The sequence below is a fragment of the Capsicum annuum genome, chromosome 5 (genome assembly GCF_002878395.1).
Source record: "Capsicum annuum cultivar UCD-10X-F1 chromosome 5, UCD10Xv1.1, whole genome shotgun sequence".
NCBI lineage: Eukaryota > Viridiplantae > Streptophyta > Magnoliopsida > Solanales > Solanaceae > Capsicum > Capsicum annuum.
The window spans coordinates 1514362-1536036 of NC_061115.1; the positions used below are offsets into that span (position 1 = coordinate 1514362).

At 33.7% G+C, this 21675-nt stretch overlaps 1 protein-coding gene and 1 long non-coding RNA gene across 6 annotated transcripts; one reads left to right on the plus strand and one right to left on the minus strand.

Moving 5' to 3' along the window:
• Positions 1-18: 18 nt before the first annotated feature.
• Positions 19-5179, minus strand: LOC107870094. 4 transcript variants are annotated; one of them, XR_007055373.1, is made up of 8 exons: positions 4605-5154; positions 4116-4200; positions 3860-4008; positions 3534-3770; positions 2645-2753; positions 2366-2496; positions 1304-1370; positions 19-198 (listed from the first exon to the last, which is right to left on the minus strand). It is a non-coding gene; the product is annotated as an uncharacterized LOC107870094 (long non-coding RNA). The 4 variants fall into 4 exon arrangements; XR_007055372.1 differs by lacking the exon at positions 2645-2753 and having other exon boundaries at positions 4605-5179; XR_007055374.1 differs by lacking the exon at positions 2645-2753 and having other exon boundaries at positions 1456-2496; positions 4605-5175.
• Positions 5180-16269: 11090 nt separating this feature from the next.
• On the plus strand, positions 16270-21672 carry LOC107870093 (GATA transcription factor 8). Of its 2 annotated transcripts, XM_016716503.2 has the most exons (4): positions 16270-16462; positions 17804-17860; positions 18874-19188; positions 20520-21672. In XM_016716503.2, the coding sequence occupies exons 3-4, from the start codon at positions 18913-18915 to the stop codon at positions 21354-21356; spliced, it is 1113 nt and encodes a 370-aa protein (XP_016571989.1). In that variant the 5' UTR covers positions 16270-16462; positions 17804-17860; positions 18874-18912; the 3' UTR covers positions 21357-21672. The 2 variants fall into 2 exon arrangements, with proteins under 2 accessions (XP_016571989.1, XP_047268336.1); XM_047412380.1 differs by lacking the exons at positions 16270-16462; positions 17804-17860 and adding an exon at positions 17896-18723.
• The last annotated feature ends 3 nt before the right edge of the window (positions 21673-21675 follow it).

Below are 21675 nucleotides of genomic sequence, written 5' to 3' on the forward strand. Positions count from 1 at the left end.
AAATAAAACATACACAAGTAGTTTTGAATGTTCAAAAATAAAAGATGTTTGAATCTACTCAATCAAATGTGATCGATCTCAATCAGAACATACACAAGTTTTTCAACTACTAGTGTGACGTGAAGCCAATGTGATCAATCGCTTAAGTCAGGTCTAGTTCATCAATTTCGTTCCCGCCATCTTCTATGTCATGATCACCTATAACAATAAGAAAAACAAAATTAAAGTTGAACAATAAATTACACAACAACTACAACAAAAGTTGGAAAAGATCAAGTTACAGTATATAGGACAGCCTAAACATTAAACAGCCAGAAAGCTATAGCTCAAGTCTGATAAAGTTGGATATTAACACACTGCACTGAACAAGCCGTACGCATGGTACACAAATGAAATGAGTAACTTCATAAAAAGGAATATTTACTAAAACCCCAGCATAATGATTGTAACTCAGGGGTTAAATGCAACAAGTAACATTATCTCTCTTCAGAAAAACACAAGAGTACCAATTTTGTGGACTTTGCTTAACATTAACAATGTACTGTTATCCAACAAACTAGAGGGTAGCAACTAGCTAGCAAGGGGTTCGCTCAAATTCTCTCCAACAAACTAGAGGGTAGCAACTAGCTAGCAAGGGGTTCACTCAAATTCTCTCAACAAAAATTACACTATATATATAAGGTAACCCCTGCATATAAGACTAGAGATAACTCAGTGACTTGAGGGAGTTCAAAAGAGTTCAAATTTCACCGTGAATTTTAAAAGTCAAATCTCTAATTAAGCACACTGCTGATGCCGACACCTATGTGTAGTAGTAGCTTTTCCTTTTAGCTTTGTCCTAGGCAATCATCCATTAGTAAATTATGCTGGCAAGAGGCAGTAACTGTAATTCTGGAGAACAGGTAGCCTTTCCAACCACAAAACTAATTAGAAGGGGAAATATTTAAGAAGAAGAGTTACCAATTTTGAAGATAGGTGGAGGTGGAACTATAATCATTGCAATTGCAATTGGAATCTGTCATGCACAAAATGACATTGCAATTGCAAGTCATAGTAGTTATAATGATCAATATGGTAAGGGAATAGTTTAATGTTGTGGTCAAAGCCATTACCATATACGTCCATATATATCAAGCATGTCGCTCACTTATTCACAGACACCTGGTTAAACTCCACATATAAACCTTCTAAAGACACCATATCCCAACTTATGTGGAACTTCCACTTCTCAACAAACAAGTAAACTGCTCTAATGTGTTGCAGAGTATTTAAGATAATAGCAAGAAAAGGTTTTTGCTATTACCTCTTCTATCATAATGTCAACTTTGGTTGACTTGGATGATCTTCAACTACGATTTTCCTGAGATAATCTGGTCCAACAGAGTTAATAAGAGAGGGGAGAAGGGAAAAAAAGGAGAAGAAAAAAAATCATTTGGCAGTAAATTTGCACCCAACTATGATCTTGCAAATACTACAGAGCAAAAAATGGAGATTCAAAGCCCTTTAGCCAAGCAATTGTCCATGTATTCATTTCTTTCCCAAAGCAGAATGTGCCACAAATACAAATTCTTATACGGAGACTCAGGGAATCATCACATTGCCACTGAATACCCCAGTAATCTTCAGTGGCGAGCTTCCTTATTCTATAAGGCTTCCCTTCACATGGACAAGACAAGGCAAGTGAACGCAAACAAGAAAGTGTAAGCACGACATTCATAAACATCAAGTGCATTCTATTATGTTAATGAAGGAGAAACAAAAGATCATAACTGGCATTCAGATGATTCTATGGAGGAGGTTAAATTTGTGATAGAACATGATCACATTGATAAACTATACTTAAAAGAAAATAGATAAATGTTACTCCTATCTTATAGCGTCAACAGGATTCAATATTCTATAAATCACTAAATATGTTTAAAGACAACTAAACATATCCAGTAGTTGGAGTTACCCGGTAACTATGCTAGCGGGAGATAGGAGGTACTCACTGAAAAGTCAAGCTACACACACGTGGGACTGAACACCAGTGTTATAAGAAAAAAAACAGACTATGGAAGCTAACGTGTAGAGACGTGATCATGGAACAATTACAAAATTCAAAACTAGTACAGATGAGCAGAGAGGTAGCATCACCAACTTTAAAATGCAGAAGAAGCCATTTTCTTTTAAAAGTGGTCGATAACTCTTCCTGTAATAATTCCAGCAATTGTAGATTTGAGACTCTATAGTCTTGAGTAGCTAGAGAGAAGAGATAGCTTTGTAGATTTGAGGAAGAAAGTGTGGCTATCATCTGGTCTTATTTACTAGATGAGACAAATACGAGGGACTTGAGTCTATCATAGCTAGAATTAATTTTACATACATTATTATTCGGATGCGATATGCAGGATTCTCTGTGAGCCCGTAGGGAACTCCGGCTGCCAAGGATTGTCAAACAAAAATCACATCCTCGTTCCGTGAAGACTCTTTCACATTCTGCCTTTGGAAGTGGCCCTGCGTATCATATGAATTAATTGGGAGTACATTAATGACCAAATAAAAGTATTTTATTTTGACGGATGGTGTATATAACTTAAACTCCATAACATGACTAGTGTGTTACACATGATGGTTTTATACTTCAGGCCTCAATAGGACTTACCATCGCCAGTCAAGCAACGCAAGATTTTCTAAATCCAGTTGTCCAGAGAGTCACTTGAAAAATGCTAAAGGAACAGATGTCATGGTACTAATACTTGAACCTTAGAGATCTACAAATTTTACAAGTGGATTAAACGCTACACCTGTCTAAATCAGAAACTAAATATTCACTTTCTGCATCCTAGATAGTAAGAAGATTGAGATTTCTAAACTACTGAAAACCATTAAGGAACATTACTAACAACATAAGGATATTATGGTTGGTAGTGCTATTTGTTTCTCATTGCATTGTTCTTAAAACTAACCACCAGGTAACCCATGTTTACTTAATAGTTAAAATGTAAATTATATACCTAAGAAATTTTTGTATTAAACCTCTTACTAACTGCTGAATATAAGAATGGCAAAAGGAGACTATAGAAAATAAACCTGAAATCATGACGAGAAAAAGGATTCATGAAGGAAGAAATTAAAAAAAATTCAAGGAAAAAGAATTCTCATGTCAATTATGTTGCTCGGACTATTCAAAAGTGTCGAGGGAGCGCAAGATGGATCCTCCAAAAGTAGTGCATTTTTGGAGGATCCAACATGATTGCGGTTACATTTTTGGAGAGTTCGAGCAACATAGCATGTGAAGGAACTATATAATCTTAAACTTTTTCTTAATGATGCTGCAGGCCTATTTAAATTTTAGGCATAATAATTCATCACCACATTGGTCTATTCTGGAGACGACCATCTTCAAAATTCAAGATTTTGCTCCATTAATGCAACATTCAACAACATGATATGATTCCTTGGTGATTAGTCATGGTTGGTTCGCGACAGGTTAGCGCCAAATCCACACATCATGTGCTATGCTAATTTTCGTATTTACAAGCTACTTTTACCTTGGCTGATGGAGACTAGGCCTCATCTGTCGGAGTAGGTGGTGGTGGTTGAGCGAGTACTTGTGCCCTGCCTCCTAACTGCAAAATAGTTCCATGGCCAACTGAGCTACGGGTGATTCTTGAAAACAGGTCCATTTTAGTCCGCCTACATTGTGACGTGAGGCGACTAACTAACAACTCCAAGGCTTCTTTCATCAAGCCCTGTTGGCAGAGCTTTCTTGCTTATCGCACGCTCATCTGCAATTGAATGTATGAAAATACCAGTAAGCAAATACGGATATGTGACACAGTGACATTGTGTATATGCAAATGTATAGAGAATGTACAGCAGATCTTTCGCGGATGTCTTAGATCTTTCGCGGGTGTCTTTCTCCGGCCATAAATCTAGTTCCTCCATCACAAATAAGGGAAACAGGTGCCCTTTGTAAGCAGTGTCACCACTTTTATTCTCGAAGTACAACGTTCCTAGTTTTTCCTGCAATATGATTTTCAACATCTCGTTAGAACTACCTCTAACGACCTATACAAGAGAGAAAAGTTGTAGATCAAAGAACTTTCAAATGGCTTTCGGCCATAACTAACCTTTGATATCACCACAAACACCAGCTTCCTCTATTGTCTCGCGCCTTGCAGTAACTTCAATTGTTTCATCCTTTTCCCAACCTCCCTAATACAACAAAAGTGAGATTTGTAAGCAAAACAGATGAATCAATCTGATAGAGTTTAGAGCATAATCTACAAAGTTCGAAAACCATAGATCTGTTGCACTTGAAATCGCTAACATTTAATCCTTATACACCACATAATAGTCCCAAAAATAGAGGCAAGTCGATTCTATCTAAGTGCAAAATTGGCCATATAAGATTGAAATCCAAACATAACAGGCCACGTACTATATCTAAATTAAACTAACAGTCAAAAATTCAACGAAATTAGACAACCATCATTAAACTCGAACAATCCCAAGAGAACCCTAAATACCATTTTCATTACTTACAACTTTTAATCCCCAAACTAACTTAAACAGCAGTGCAAGGAATTACCCACGTCAACTATAAACAATTTGCTGACCTTTACAAAGACGCTGTTGTAGGGAAGACACCAAGGTTGAACGATTCACACCGAATTGAGCGGAGAAGAAGATGAGTAGAACAACAATTAATGTAACGGATTTCTCAATAGAACAACCAAGTGTCTTTCACTTCAACAATTTTTTCAATAGAAGAAGAATTGTTTCTCAATGTAACGATTCCTTGAAGAATTGACGAAGAGAAGAATTGAAGTCCCTGATGTTGAAGAATTTACGAGAGGATGAATGAAGAAAGTGTTGGCGTATTATCAATTTGGGGCTTTCTAAACCCTAACTAGAGCCAAAATATTGAAATGTTTTTTTAAAGAAAATTAATATAATTAAAATAAGCGGGTAAATAAAATGTTGGAGAGAAAATTTTCGGTAAATATAATTTTTTGTCAAAAAAAAACGTGGCTAAAAATTATCTATGGCGACGGTTCTTAAAACCGTGACCATAGAATATCCTATTGCGACGGTTTTCAAGTATATTGCGACGGTTCTATTAATTTTTGTGCTAATAGACTAGACAATTTTATGCAACGATTATAGGTAATTTTTAGTAACGGTTGATGAATCGTCGCTAAATAAGTTCCCATAGCCCTTATTTCTAGTAGTGATTTCTCAGCTTTAAGCTCTTTCGTCATCAAGATTTAAGCAGATGTCGCTGAGTGTCAGCTTTCTTCTCTCTTTACAGTCGTTTTCCCAACCCCACACGATATATCTATGATCACATGCATACAATGTTAAACCTACAAACAAATACAGATTGAGATTACGCCCAAAGGAAGTGTTCCCTGTTCACAACCAATAACATGCTAAAGAGTACTGTCCACCAGCAACAATGTGATGATGCAGAAAAACAATTAGTAATTAATTGATCAATGAAACCGACAAATATGTGCTTGACCCAATATGAACGGAAAGCTAGTTTTACTAATAGTAGTAGTAGATTTGAACTTTTATTTGAAAATAGTATTATTGTTATATATATATTTACATTATAGTGAATATCTATCAAGATCTACTTTGATATTTATTAGGATTTATGTCACGATCCAAACCGAGGTCCTGACCGTGACGAGCATCCCGAACCAAGAAGCCCGAATGCCCTTCTGTATCTGGTAATCATGCACAATATTTATACTGTAAAAGAAGATGCGGAAATACATAGCTAAACGGAAACATGGTCATAAATCTGAAATCTGTTTAACACTACTAGAATAGGTTTTTCAACATAAAATTGCATCTTTATCCGTTTGTGAAATCTCTACTACTCAAGACATCAAAACTTATCTGAATCTGGGACAAGGCCCCCAGTAGATCAAAACCATAATAAATGATAAATGTCTGAAAGTAAATACACCTTCTAAAATATAGAAGGCTCACCAACTGATACTCTTCACTCCTGCCTGAAAAAATCTACTGCTTATCAGAACCCCTAGACTGTACCTCAGAACTTGGAGGGAGGGGGAGGTCAATACAGTTGTACTGGTACGTAAAGTAATCCAAAATAAAGTTTTTATATAAATAAATTAATGGAGAGCAATTTATCAAAATATCATGCATAATATAGTTTTCAAAACACATTGGCATCATTTTGATAATCATAAAAACCTTTCTGTCAATGCAATTTATGATTTTCGTATTACTTCTGAGTTAGGTGGTACACCCCTACAAGTCTAAAACCCCACGAGCTATATGGAGTTCGTCATTGACTTGGCGGGGAAGCCCCAACCCTAGTGTGCCGCAAGGGTTGGAGTGTCTGAGTCTAATACACCACAGGGCACTAGGCCAGCATAATATAATATACCTGGATCGACAAATCACGGTTTTGGGCAATTAGTTGTCTGAACTCGTGCCTTCTTCGAGGGACCACCTAACATCTCTTTATGCCCAATTTTATTCATTTCTAAACATATATCATTCTGAAATATAAAATCATGAAAATTTGGTTTCTATGTTTGTCTGAGTCTGTTGTGGCATTGTCTATTTTGGTATCGTCATACCAAGACTTGCAAGTCATGTTTTCTGAGCCATAATGCATTAAGCATGATCTTTCATCAAAACATAGTTCAGACAACCCAAGCATGTAAATAGTATAAGAGGTTTCATGTTCTGACAACATAAGTCAAAACTATGCAAAAAAATTTATGCCCATGAGATTTTAGGAAAACCTCGCGTACCTCAAATTATAAGATCTAGAAGATGGAACCTAGATCTTGATGGATGAAACCTGGATCTTGATTTATTTATTGGAGAACCTGGACTTAAGGCTTGATTTTCTTGAATTTCTTGTTTTTGGAGAAAACCCTAGTTTTGATCTTATTTTGAGAGTGAAGAGGAATTTTTTGATGTTGTAAAACTGATATTGATTGATTAATAACGCTTAAGGGGTGATTTAATTCGTGTGAAAGGTTTTTGGAGTGAGAGAAAGACCAAAATACCCCTAAGGAACCCCCAAAAATTGCATAATTGCATCAGTTGACAATCAGGGTTGATGGGCCATCACTCAGGTAATAAGTCGTCACCCAGGTCGTCATTTTTGGTCTGGTTTTCACCATTCACTGTCTTAGTCTGACGACCAAGTCTGACGGGCCGTCACACATCTGATAAGTCGTCAGCCTCGTCGTCACGTTTTGGCTGACAGATACTTCGAAGTAAAATGAGCATAATTTTCTACTCCGCTATTGAATTAAAGCGAAACTGATGGGGTTGGAAAGAGGACTCAAAGACCTTTCATTTGATATATAGTAGTCATCCTAATTCTTTATATACAAAGAGTTATGGCCGATTGAAGTTGATCTAAGTTTTGACGTTCACTCAAACTCGAACGATAGAAAGCTTTCAACTAGTCCTTGAGTTTGAGGACCTCTATGATCTCAATTCATGCTCAAATAGGTTCCCACACTACATAATTGATTAACATGCCAAATTTGCATAGGATTTATGGCTTTTAGATCATCAACGCATAGAAACGACGATTTTCGTTCTAACCCAAAATGCAGGGTGTTACATTATCTCCCCCTTGGGATCATTCGTCCCCGAATGATGGGTAGGAATGTTGAAGTCTTTAAGGTATGAAATAATGTGGACATGATATGTCTTTTAAGAAAGGATATAGGCGACTTGAAACATTTAGAATTCTATCATGAAACTGAATTCTAAGCTGACTTAACTTTACTTGCTTTAAGGAGCTGATTCATGCTAAGAGTTTAGGATTCCCTTGAAGTGTTCATGATCAAATCATACATATTGAATTGAGAAGTGATAACTTATGCAAGTACGAATCATGAGACTACAGGACTTAGATCGTATCAGGGTTGTGAAAATTTGAGATTATGCACTGAACTCTTATGAACTGAGTCATGACTAAGCAGCTGAATCTGAAACATGATGCTTTGATTGAACTGAATTTGCAACTTACATGGATGGAATTGATTGTCTCTTGGGCTGGTCATACGTCTGAGACTTCGGATAGTGGGACTGGGTGAAATGGTGGAAAACCACCGTAACTTGTCTGCCTAACTGTTAAACTGAATTACTGGTTATATATACTGAATTATGCTGGACCCTTATACTTAATTGGAGTATCTCTTCAACACTCTTTCTAAAGAAGTTCTAGCAGCATTAGGGAGCAAAGAATTTTGGGCATGAGTTACACAAGACACCCAGTAAAGGATCCCAACATGGACACTACTCTATAGCATGGAATATAGGCATATAACTCATAAAATATAACTCATAAACTAGGATAAAATTTCCAGGCCTTAGGCAATGCAACTTCTTACTTTCAGGCTTAGCACATTTCTAGAATGCTCCCTTAACTATACTATCCTCTTCAAATACCATATACATTCGATTCAACTTATAATTCTCATATGGGCGCTAACAAATCTTTCTAGTAACGCCTATAGTAGCTTAAATCCTTTCACCGTGATCAAGCCTAACTCTAAATCACAAAATACAACATGCCACCCACTATACTATTCTAAACCGTATGATTCAACATTCTATATCTTTTTAATTAAAAACAGTTTTTTTTTATTATTATTATTTTATTTATTTCTATAGCAGCAGTACCTAACATTTTTTAATTAAAAAAAAATATTAGCAGGGATCGAACCCGCACAGTAGGCTGAAGGAAGCTCCCAAGAAGAGCAAATAACACCAGTGGGCTATCTAAGTGCCTTGTTTTATGTGGTTCAACATTAATATACCTACATAAATATACATTTTCTACCTTATATGTATTCAACGTAATTTTTTTACTGAAGGGGTTCGGGTGAACCCCATGCAACCATGTAAGCCCGCCCCTTGCGTTAATTTACTAACATTTTAATAACGTTAATTTAATAACATTTTAATTAAGTTAATTTGATAACGTTAATTTAATATACTACTACTACTATCCTTAATAACATTAATTTAATAACGTTTTATTAAAACTATAATTTTTTTATTATTAGTATAGTTTCATCTTTAATTTAATATTTAAATAAATAATATTTAGATATTATATAACTTAAATTCGCCCTCTGCTTTATAATATATATACATACCCACGCGATTTTTTCGTATGAGGCTGACTCACCTAATTAATAAATCTTTAATATTTCTCTTTTTCCATAATGACAAAAGAAATTAGATGTTATTTTCATCTTTGAGCTAGTGAAAAGTCATTTAAAGGTCATATTTGTACAGTTTTGAATAGTTAAAGGTTATATTTGTGTACTGTCAAAGTTTAGAGTCATATTTATGTATTATGACCTTAGATTTTAAGCTGGGCGCGCTCAGTTTTGTGTGTTGAACACGCGTTTTGCCACGTAGGATCGGAGGTCATATTTGTGCAGTTTTGAATAGTTAAAGGTCATATTTGTTCACTGTCAAAGTTTAAGATCAAAGTTATAATTTGGTGTCAAGTTTAGGGTCTTATTGTATTAACTCTAAAAATATTTTAAATGAAATATTATTTTAAAAAAAAAAAAACTTTTGTCTGAATCAAGCTATATACTGCTTTTTAAAAAATAAAAAAATTTGAAATAATAAAATATTGAGGCTCAAATCCCTAGGCAAAGTCATGTGACCCTGTTACAGCTGCCAAGCTGGAATACCACGTGGATTCTTCCATCATGTGGGGTCCACTTCTTTGTTGCCACGTGGCTAACGCGTTATGTGGGCCCATACATAGAAAAAGAAACATGGGTACATACTTGCTTGCACGCTCTTTGCACGTGACCTCCATTAGTACTAATTATTTTATATTAAGAGTAAGTACGATTTAGTCTTTGAAATTTTATTTAATTAACAAAAAATATTTTACTAAAGGTCAAAGTAGTAATAAAAATTAACATGTCTTTTCTACTAACAAACCTTGTAGTTACGTGACAACCACATTATTATAAAATTACTATTTTGAAGCAAGCAATAGTAACTGAGTTTACAGGTTGAGCTTTTTAATTAATAGGTTTATTCATATTTTTTTGTAATTTAGCAAATTGTTAAGTATTTATTGTTGCACTAACGAAATTTCAGCGTGAAATGGTGAAACTTTATGTGTCTAAATTCTTCTATTCATATTGGATAAGATAAATAATTGTACACTTCAGAAGTGTGATATAAAAATTATTCACAAATAGTAATAACTGATTTCACTTACTCGCGTTGAATTCGGTAAATAGTTGCACGCGTCAAAAGTTTGACATAAATACTATTTTGACTCGATCAAATAGAAACTGATTTCACGGATCGAATTCATAATCAATATCATATCATATCACATATATATATATTTATTTATTTATTTATTTATTTATTTATTTATTAGCAAATTGTTAAGTATTTATCCTTAATTTCTTACTTGTCCAAATTCTTTTTTAAAAAGTTCAAAATTGCCCTTCAAACTTTTAATTATAATTTAAAAATTACTCTTAAAACTCTCAAAATATGGGCTATTTCCATATTATAATTTAAAAGAATTTCACCTAATATAAGCCTATGATTTAGACCAAAATATGATAATTATAGGTCTAAGTTCAAGGGAGTTGGGAGAAAGTGAGGGGACAACAACAACATGCAAATTTATAAAAACAACTAATTAACAAACATAGATCTACTAGTGTTAGTGTTAACATCATACAAGGAAATTATAAAATAAAATGATTTGGTAAAGGGAAAAGATTCAAAAATATGATTAAATTTTGATGAAATTAACTGTAACACGTCTTAACTTTACGGGGTTCTATGATTTCCCTCGACTATTTATTATCATATTTCTGTGGCATATATTTATCCAGCTGGACCACTTCAAATGATTTCGCGCTAGTGCGCGTATATTCACGCAATGATTTAGCTGAATAAGTATATGCCAACGAAATACAGTAACAAATAGTCGAGCTAGGGGATCATAGGACCCTCATAAAGTTAAGACATGTTACAACTAATTTCGTCAAAATTTTGTTGTCGTTTTGTTATATTATACTATTAGATATTTATATGGAGTATATTTGATTGGATGTATATATAGTATATTAAATAGTCAAGTGATATTACTATCTTTGATTTATTGCATGTATTCCCATGTGCTTCTACCCTATTTTTCTTATAACATGACCTCATTTAATTTTTTCTATAAATATTTTCTTATTATACTTTGTGGACTATACATATATAGTTTGTTGACATATTTTAACAACTAATAATTAAGTCTAAAAATAACAATTATAACAACTACGTCTCAATTTCAAATTAATTGAATCGACCAAATGAATTCTCAACAGTATTAAATTCATTTTACTTTTGATGTTATGTGTTCAAATTTATTGTATTTGTTGAACTTTTTTGAATTCTTGTACAAAACATATATACTTCGCATCGAAAATATTAGAATCAAATGAACTCGATATCAAAATATTAAATCACTTATAAGAATATCAACTTACATTATTATTTTTTTAATCTTTTGCTAGATCTACTTTTAAAAAAAATAAGAATAAAGAAAAAAATAAAGAATACATAAATAAATAACATGTCATGTGCATTTGCAAGAGTGAGAGACACTAATATTTAATTGCTTAGCTTATAAGTGAAGGAAGTAACATTAATCATTTAACGTACCTTATTGAAAAAGACATTTTTTAATTAATTAATATGAAAAATTATATTTTGCTTGAATAATTTCTTGTTAAAATATTTTTTTCCCTCTTTGATTCATTGAATATATATATATATATATACAAAAACAACAATATATTCAGTGAAATCACACAAGTGCAATCTAAGACGGGAAGAGTGTACGCAGATACCACTACCTTGTGGATGTAGAGAGCAGGGGCGGAGCCACCTTATGGTTCGGAGGTTCACTCGAACCCCATTCGTCGAAAAATTATACTATTTATACATAATTAAAATTATTTTTTATGAATATATATAACTGGTGTTGAACCCCCTTCAGCTAGTTCATGTGCCTACTTTTTCTGATTTTGAAACCCCTTTTAGTAAAAATTCTGGCTCCATCACTATTAGAGAGTCTGTTTTTGAAAGACCCTTTACTCCCTACTATACTAATGAAATTGAGAAAATGGTATTTTTTTTTTGTATATTAACAATGTAATATAATTGTTGCACTCTAACCTATTATAACGGATTACAACAACACATATTCAGTGAAATCACACAAGTGCAATCTGAGACGGGAAGAGTGTACGCAGATACCACTGCCTTGTGGATGTAGAGAGATTGTTCTCGAAAGACCCTCGAATCCCTACTGTCAGGGGCGGAGCTAGTATCCAAATCCCCTTTGACAAAAAATCACACTACTTATACATAGTTAACCCCTTTCGACTAGTTCGAGTGTGCACTTTTGAACCACCTCAATGAAAATTCTGACTTTGACACTGCCTACTATAACCGATTAAATTGAGAAAATTGTATTTTTTTTTGTATATTGACAATGTATTTAATTGTTGCACTAGTCCAAAGATTAAAATTGGAAAATAGATATTTACCTAAAAATATATTTTTGTTGGAAGTTATTAAAAGAAAGAGTATTTTTGAAGGAAGATATATATTCAATGAGTATAATCTAAGTTATGTCAAAAGAAAAAGTATTCACGAATAAAGCTGATTTTCAAATTCTTTTTTTTTCTTTTTTTAAAATAAAATAAATACTAGTTGTAAAAATAGTATGATGAGTTCAACTTTTTTTAAAAATATTAAATCATTTTATATTTATATTTACGAATTCATATATGTTAGTTTTTATAATTTTAGTGATTTATACATAAGTTTCGTAGTTTCAAAATTATATTGTTTTAATTAAACGATATTTTTTTTAAATTTGAGAAATTATTAACACTTTAAGACATATATAAATATTCAAAATAAAGTACAAGTAGTTCTCTTTGTTAATCGACTATAAAATAGAACATTTCAATCAAGATCGAGTAGTTAAAATTTCAACGTCTAAATAATTAATTTCGCATTATATTAGCTTACAAAAGATCGTCGGCACTATAATAATACATATGAACTATATACTTCGATACGTAAAACGTATCAGTAATTCTTTTTTATAAATATCAAATATCGTATTCCCTCTGTCTCATATTAGATGACCACATTAATAAAAATGGTTGTCTCAACTTACTTACCAAATCAAAAAACAACTAATATGAGGCGAAGAAAGTATAAAATACAATACTATCAAATTAGCGATATAGTAAGTTTCTATTTCAATACGATATTTCGGTATCTAAATAGAAGGGGGAACCTCGAAGTACTTGACAAAGTTGGTGTCATGTGACCAAGCCGTGGAAACAGTTTCTTACATAAACGTAAGATAAGACTGCATACAATAACCCGCTCCGACCTTCCCTCAAACCCAAACTTTAGTACACCGAGCTTCCCATTTCAACAACAACAACAACGACAACATGCAGAGTATGTTCCCACCGAGTTGGGTCTGTGGAGGGTAAATGTACGCAGTTCATACCGTAGAGAGACTGTTTCCGATAGACTCTCGGCTCAGAACTTTCCATTTCGCTATCTAAAATACAATACCCACAGCATGTGTGTACCACGCGCTCCCCTATTGGAACAAACAACGTCAATCAATCACAATAAAGTAATATTATTGGTACGTGAATTACACTTGCTCATTAAACAGAAAAGTCAATCTTTTTTTTAAGAAAATAAAATTAAATTACCAAAAATGTCAAAAATAACGGCCGTTAATATTAACGCGTATAACGTTTTTTCAAAACACCGGCAATAATTACGCGCCAACGTCTACGTTAAGGTACACGTATAACTAAGAATAGCGAGGCGTTTGGTTACGAGTATTAGTTAGTCTCGAAAATTATTTTTAAGAATAATAACATAAAGATACGCCTTAATTCGTCATATTTATACATTCCCACCCTTACAATATCTTCATTTGATGTATCGGGAGCTGATTATGTATCTCAACAGACTTAAAATAAAAAAAATATATCAAAAACTAATTATGTATCTTTACAAAGGAAAAAATATATCTTCGTTGGATGTGTTATATATCTCGATAGACTCAAAATCGAAAATAATGTACTGGGAGTTGATTATCTATCTTTACAAAGGAAATATATATTTTCGTTTGATGTATCAAGAGCTAATTATGTATCTCGACAGATCTAAAATCAGAAAAAATATATCAGGAGTTAATTATATATCTCTACAAAGAAAAAATACATCTTCATTGGATGTATTATGTATTTCGACAGACTCAAAATTGAAAAAAAATGTATCGGGAGCTGATTATGTATTTTTACAAAGGAAAAAATATATTTTCGTTGGATGTATTGGAAGTTAAATTATGTATCTCGACAAATCTAAAATCGATATTTTCTATAACTATGTCAAATATCGAGATTTTTTGTAATTAAACTACAAACTATCGACATTTATGTTGTTTGTTCTTTTTTTTATTAATGTGATGAGATTATTAGTCATTTCGTATAGAAGGGATATTTTTGTCAATCGCATTTTGATAACCAAACGACTATTTAAAATGACCTTATAATATACGAAAATTTTAATGCATCAGATGTTAATGCTACATAAAGAATACAAGTCAAACGACTGAATGAAAGACTTTCACTTATTTTTCTTATATAGTTCAATTTTCGAAATACATGAGATTACTTATCCCAAATGAAAGAAAATAACTTTATTTATTACATTCTAATAACCAAACGATTATTTAAAATGACCTTATAATATGTGAAAATATCAACATAATTTTATAGTAATTACGATTAAATGCTACGCGAAGAACATAAGTTAGATAACGTAACGAAAAATATATTTGTTACTATTATTGTTATTATGGAATAATAATTGTACAATATCAATTACTGAATCTAATAATTTAAGTGCACAATCTCTCTCACTATATATATACACTATAAATATTAGTAAAGTTATTATTTGGTCATCAATTTTGAATAATTTTTTTTTATTTAATCATAAAATTTGATCATATTAAAAAATTTATTTAAAAAATTTAATTTAACCCATTTTTAAGAAAACATCCATTTTTAAGAAAACATTCATTTTTACTCACCAAATTTTAAATATACTTGTTTCTTCTTCTTCTTCTCCTTCTTACTATGTATAAATATTAGTAAGTTATTATTTGGTCATCAATTTTGAATCTAAAAAAATCTATTCAATCATAAAATTTAATCAGATTACAAAAATTATTTCAAAAAAATAAATTTAACCACCTTTTGAGAAAACACTCACTTTTACTCACCAAAATTTAAATTTCAAATTCAAAATTTATAACCATACTATAAAATTTTGAATCTAAAAATATCAATATTAATCATAAAATTTAATAAATTAATTTCAAAAATTTAATTTAACCAGTTTTTGAGATAACATTCACTTTTAATCACCAAATTTTAAATTCAAAATTTATAATCATACTATAAAATATTAAAGGAGTAACACTATAAATTTTAAATTCTGAATCTACTAATTTAAATGCACATTCTCTCTCTCTCTATACACACTAAAAGACTTGCTATGTATAAATATTAGTAAATTACTTCCTCCGTTTCAGAATAAGTGAATTGTTGGGGTATTTATTGGTGTTTCAAAATAAGTGAATCATTGAATTTTTTTTTAAATTTACCCTTAAGATTTGACAACCAATTAACTTTTAAAAAAATATTACAAGGTCAACTTTTTTTTGGGGTAAAAATGAAAAGTTGTGTTAAATTTATGTCTTTAATGTTTTTCCTTAATCTTTGTGTCAAAATCTAATAATTTATTTATTATGAAACGGAGGGAATATTATTTTGTCATCAATTTTAAATCTAAAAAAATCTATCTAATAACCATATTCTTTACTATGTATAAATATTAGTAAGTTATTATTTTGTCATCAATTTTGAATCTAAAGCAATCTATTTAATCAGATTATAAAATTTATTTCAAAAATTGAATTTAACCTATTTTTGAGATAACAATCACTTTTACTCACCAAATTTTAAATTCAAAATTTATAATCATACTATAAAATATTGTAGCAGCAACACTATAAATTTTAAATTCTGAATTTTAAATTCTCAATTCTCTCGGAGTATTATGGGACCCTCTTAATGTGAAAGAGGTGAGTGAGTGATTGTTGTTTTTTTTTTTTTTTTAAAAAGGTACAGCTAGCAATGAGTAATAAGCCTTACCTCACCTACTTTGAACCTTCTTCTTCTTCTATCCCTTTTTAACTTTTCATTTTTTCATTTCTAACTTATGGTATACTATAAGTTTTTCTCATAAAACACTTTTGGTTCTCTGAAAAAAAAAAATTCTCTTCAAGGTACATAAATTTTATGTAGTGTTGTTTGTTACTTTTGTTGTTGTTGTTGTTGTTGTAGTATTTATGTTTTGTTATTGTTTGTGTGTTCGAGTCAGTTTGCTTACTCAAACCCTTTTTTTCCTTGTTTTTTTAAGGTACATAGATTTTATGTAGTGTCATTTGTTACTTTTTTTTTTTTGTTGTTGTAGTACTATTCATGTTTTGTTGTTGGTTGGGTGTTTGTATTCGAGTCAGTTTGTGTGCATGCAGTTTTACTCATAAACCCTTTTTTTCCTTGTTTTTTGCAAGGTACATAGATTCTATGTAGTTTTATTTGTTACTTTTGTTGTTGTTATTGTTGTTGTTGTACTATTCATGTTTAGTTGTTGTTTGTGTGTTCGAGTCAGTTTGGGCGCATGCAGTTTTAGTCATAAACCCTTTTTTTTTCACTTGTTCTCTTCAAGGTACATAGATTTTATGTAGTGTTATTTGTACTTATTTCTTGTTGTTGTTGTACTATTTGAGTTTCTTGTTTACTTGTTGCTTGTCTTGTTCCTTTTTTTTTTAAACTATTGTTTGGGTTGTGTGAGTGTTCGAGTCGGTTTGTCCGCATGTAGTTTTACTCATAAATCCTTTGTTTGGGTTGTATGAGTGTTCGAGTCAGTTTGTATGCACGTAGTTTTACTCATAAATCCTTTGTTTGGATTATATGTGTGTTTGTGTCAGTTTGCGTGCACGCAGTTTTACTCATAAACCCTTTTCCCCCTTGTTCTCTTCAAGGTACATAAACTTTTGTTGTGTTATTTGTACTTTTTTGTTCTTGTTGTTGTACTATGTGAGTGTCTTGTTTACTTGTTGCTTGTCCTTTTTTTGTACCCTTGTTTAGGTTGTGTGAGTGTTCGAGTCAGTTTGCACATAATTAAATATTTATGTGGTATTCAAGTAGGACATTTGGTCATGAAATTATGAGTATTTGAAAAAAAACATAATTTTTGTTTATAAAGTGAAATAATGAATTTTGAAAATTGGAGTCGTGTTTGGTTATGAATATTAATTGAAGTTGTTTTCGAATTTTTCTGAATAATTTGGAGTGAGGAATAGTTTTTTTTGGAGTTCAAACTCCGAAAAAAAGTAAAAAAATTTCATCGCCAAACAAGCATTTGGTTGCCACTGTGTCCCCCCTCTCTTGGAGTGTTGTTTTAGTGCGGTGGTGTCTGAATTAGCTTGCACGTAATTTCGTATAGTTATTGTTTGTTGTTTTTCTTTTTAGTGTTCGAATCAGTTTGCGTGTACTATTTAGTTGACAGTAATTGCATTGTTTTGATGTACTTCTGACAATTTTTTTCTTTCTTGATATTTCAGGGTAAATTCTCTCTAATAGAGTGAATTTTTGAGAATTTTTCTGCATTTTCTCAAGAGGTATATGCTTTTGAATTTTTGAATTTATTTTTCACATTTTTTTTTTCCAATTCATTCAAGTAAATATTCAAATTACTAAAGTATGAGCTATACACGAGTTTGAGTTGTGGAATCAGTCACCGATGACCTTTTTCTGGACCCCGCATGAATGCAGAATGCTTTGTGCATGGACTACCCTTACCCTTTGATTATTCAAATTACTAAAATGTATATATATAACCTATAGTTCGCGAGTTCGAGCTGCGGAATCAGTCACTAATGGTTAATGGTTCTTCGTGGACCCTGCATGAATATGAAATGCTTTGCGCACGGATGTACCGTATAATAAAATGCTTGTGGGCCCTTGTGTTCATCTTTTTTTTTTTTTTTTTTTTTTTGAGGTGATTGACAAGAATCCAAAAAGAATTTCAACCTTTTGCTACTAAAAAATGGGCCACAAACATTTGCTGGCAAGCATAATTATGACAACATTGCTCCAGCTTGAAGATATGTTTGAGGGGTGGTGGCCCACACCTTTCTGTTTCAATTTATGTGACGTTGTTTGACTAGACAGTGAACACGGTATTCGAGTTTAAAGAAGAAAGAATGGACTTTTATGTGGCTATAGAAAAATGTGTGTGTGTGTATTTTGTTACATTTTTCGAAGTCGAAGGATATTCCTTTTTCGACAATGATGTTCTAAGATATTTTGAATTATTAATTATTGCGAGTTATTGTAAGTTTTGTATAGTTTCTAACTATGTAGATTTTGATTCATTGAACTTTGATGAATCTGGTAATGTCTGTGTGTATATATATATTCAAATGTCATCCTTTTTGCTATGGCCAAGAGTCTATTGGAAACAGTCTCTCTACCTCGTAAGGTAGGGGTAAGGTCTACGTACATTCAACGCTCCCCAGACTCGACTCGTGGGATTACATTGGATATGTTGTCGTTGTTGTTGTGTATCTTTGTTGTAGTGTTGCTATGATGGACATTCATAATTCATTGTATTGTTTTTGAATTTTTACAGGTAAAAGTTTTAGTTTAGAGGGAAAAAAGAGTGTATAGAATGGGTTCAAATTTCGGCGATGAGATAGATTGTAGCAGTTTCTTTGATCATATGGAAGATTTGATTGAGTTTTCCCCAGAGAATGAGTGTGGTGGCCTTGACGCTGTCGATTGTAAGGATTTTCCGAGTTGGAACGATGAGTGTGCTGGCCTTGATGCTGTTGGTTGTAAGGATTTTCAGAACATTTGGAATGATCCGTTGCCTGATACCGAGCCACTTTTCTCCGGTAGCTACAGCAATTCAGCTTCAGACTTCTCCGCGGAGCTCTCAGTTCCGGTGAGTGGTGTCTGCAGCTACTAAACTTCACTCTGATCTTCTTAAATTTGCGATATCATGAGTTTTGAATCGTGTGGTATAGGTGTAAGTGATTGTTGTAGGACGTTGTATGCGAATGTCTTAACGAAGGTCTGTCGGAAGCAGCCTCTCTACCTTGTGAGTTAGGGGTAAGGTTTGTTTTACTACCAGGTGATTGTTGGTCTTCACGAAGGTCTGTCGGAAACAGCCTCTCTACCTTTGTTAGGTAGGGGTAAGGTCTACTTACGTTCTACCCTCCCTAGACCCCATTTGTGGTATTTCGCCAGGTATGTTGTTTTACTACCAGCTGGTTGTTGGTGTTAACGAAGGTCTGTCGGAAACAGCCTCTCTACCTTTGTTAGGTAGGGGTAAGGTCTACTTACATTCTACCCTCCCTAGACTCCCTAGACCCCATTTGTGGTATTTCGCCGGATATGTTGCTTTACTACCAGCTGGTTGTTGGTGTTAACGAAGTTCTGTCGGAAGCATCCTCTCTACCTTTGTTAGGTAGGGGTAAGGTCTACTTCCGTTCTACCCTCGCTAGACCCCATTTGTGGTATTTCGCCGGGTATGTTGTTTAGTACCAGCTGGTTGTTGGTGTTGACGAAGGTCTGTCGGAAACAGCCTCTCTACCGTTGTTAGGTAGGGGTAAGGTCTACTTACGTTCTATCCTCCTTAGACCCCATTTGTGGTATTTCACCGGGTATGTTGTCGTTGTCGTTGTTGATGGTGGTGGTGTCCGGCACTGTCACGTCATCTTAAAAGCACAGTAGGTTGGATGTTTGATGTTGTATTTGGCCACACATTCTACTGATAACAACTTGTTGATAAGTTTTAGTTGAAATTTCACTTTCAAATCAATCTGTCATTTACCTTATTCACTTCCCCACTTTTTGCACTTATGGAGTGGTTGAGAGTTAGGTGGGGCCCGCCTTATTTTGTCCGGTCCTCGAAAATTGCCATTGCACCCGTGTTGATAACTTTCGGAGGATCTGACATGCACCCGGTCGATATGTTTGCCGTTTTGCAGTGGAATAGTTTTGTTTCTGCTCATAAGTGTGTCCTCCATGGTAGGTAAAATAGGTTCCATCATAATAAATGAGTAGTTGTATCAAATAGATGTTGTTTAGTACTATGTTGCTTGGACCCTTCGGAAATGTTGCTGCACCCGTGTTGGATCTTCCAACGATATGACGCTGGTGCGACAACAATTTTGGAGGACTCGAGCATCTCCGTTAGGCGTTAAAAGACTATGAATCCCTACACTGTCCTCCTTCTGGTGCTTATGTTTGTTTGCTCTTCTGTTTTTGTAGTACGAGGACATCGCTCATCTCGAGTGGCTTTCAACGTTCGTGGAGGATTCGTTCTCTTGTGAAGGTTTGACACTGGGAAAGGAGCATTGTCGCGTCGACAAGGAGCCATCTGACAGCAAATTCCTGACCTCAAGTCCTGTTTCTGTGCTTGAGAGCAGCAGCAGCAGCAGCAGTTCATCCTCATCGTGCTCGGGACCAGGGAAAACAATTCCGCCTCTTAGTCCGTGCCACCACGGTCCACAACGTGCTCGTAGCAAACGTCCTCGTCCGACTACTTTCAATCCCAGGCCAGTAAATCAACTCATGTTTCCAACATCACTACTTCCCCAGCAATTTGTTGTTCCCCCTGGAGTTCACTCATTGGAATCTGAGAGTTTCGCTGAGGAGTCGTCCCCTATGAAGAAGAAGAAGAAGCGAATCAAGTTCTCAATTCCTCGACCACCAATCGAGACACTTCACGATGATCACAACCCCGAGCCACAAGAAGTTAGGAAATGCTTGCATTGCGAGATAACAAGGACGCCTCAATGGAGAGCTGGTCCAATGGGACCCAAATCCCTTTGCAATGCGTGTGGTGTTCGCTACAAGAAAGGCCGACTTTATCCTGAGTACCGGCCTGCTGCAAGTCCCACATTCGTTCCATCCTTGCACTCCAACTCTCACAAGAAGGTCATGGAAATGAGAACCAGCGTCTTCCCTGACGATACACAGTACTACTACAAGCCACCCAAGCCTAGCCGCGCCCGGCCACTAACCATCGGCCAAGCTGAGAACACCACCACCACCACCACCACAGCTAGTACTCTAACCGCGCAGTTAGATGTCAAACCGGAGTAACCAAGACAACAGTTTTCCCTAGTCATTTTCAGGTCTTTTAGTTTCATTTGTTTACTGTTATTTCATTGCTTTGTTCATTGGTTCTTTGTACAAATGAGAGGGGAATAGATAAGTCATAGATGACCATATCTTAGTTGGTAGGTAGAGTTGTAGTGTTATTTAGTACTCATAGTTTTGGAGTCTTTAGTGATCTCTTTATTTAGACTTATGGTATTTTGTTTTATTTTCCCTATGATGGAAAGTCTTTTTGCAGTACTATGATTGTTTTTAGGATGTATTATTCTTGAATGAGTAATGTTTTCAAGTCTCCTAGTCACAT

Bases quoted from the DNA above. Each gene is read 5' to 3' on its own strand.
- LOC107870093 (XM_016716503.2), top strand. From the start codon at position 18,913: ATGGGTTCAAATTTCGGCGATGAGATAGATTGTAGCAGTTTCTTTGAT. The intron at 19,189-20,519 runs GTGAGTGGTGTC...CTGTTTTTGTAG, and splicing joins CCGCGGAGCTCTCAGTTCCG to TACGAGGACATCGCTCATCT.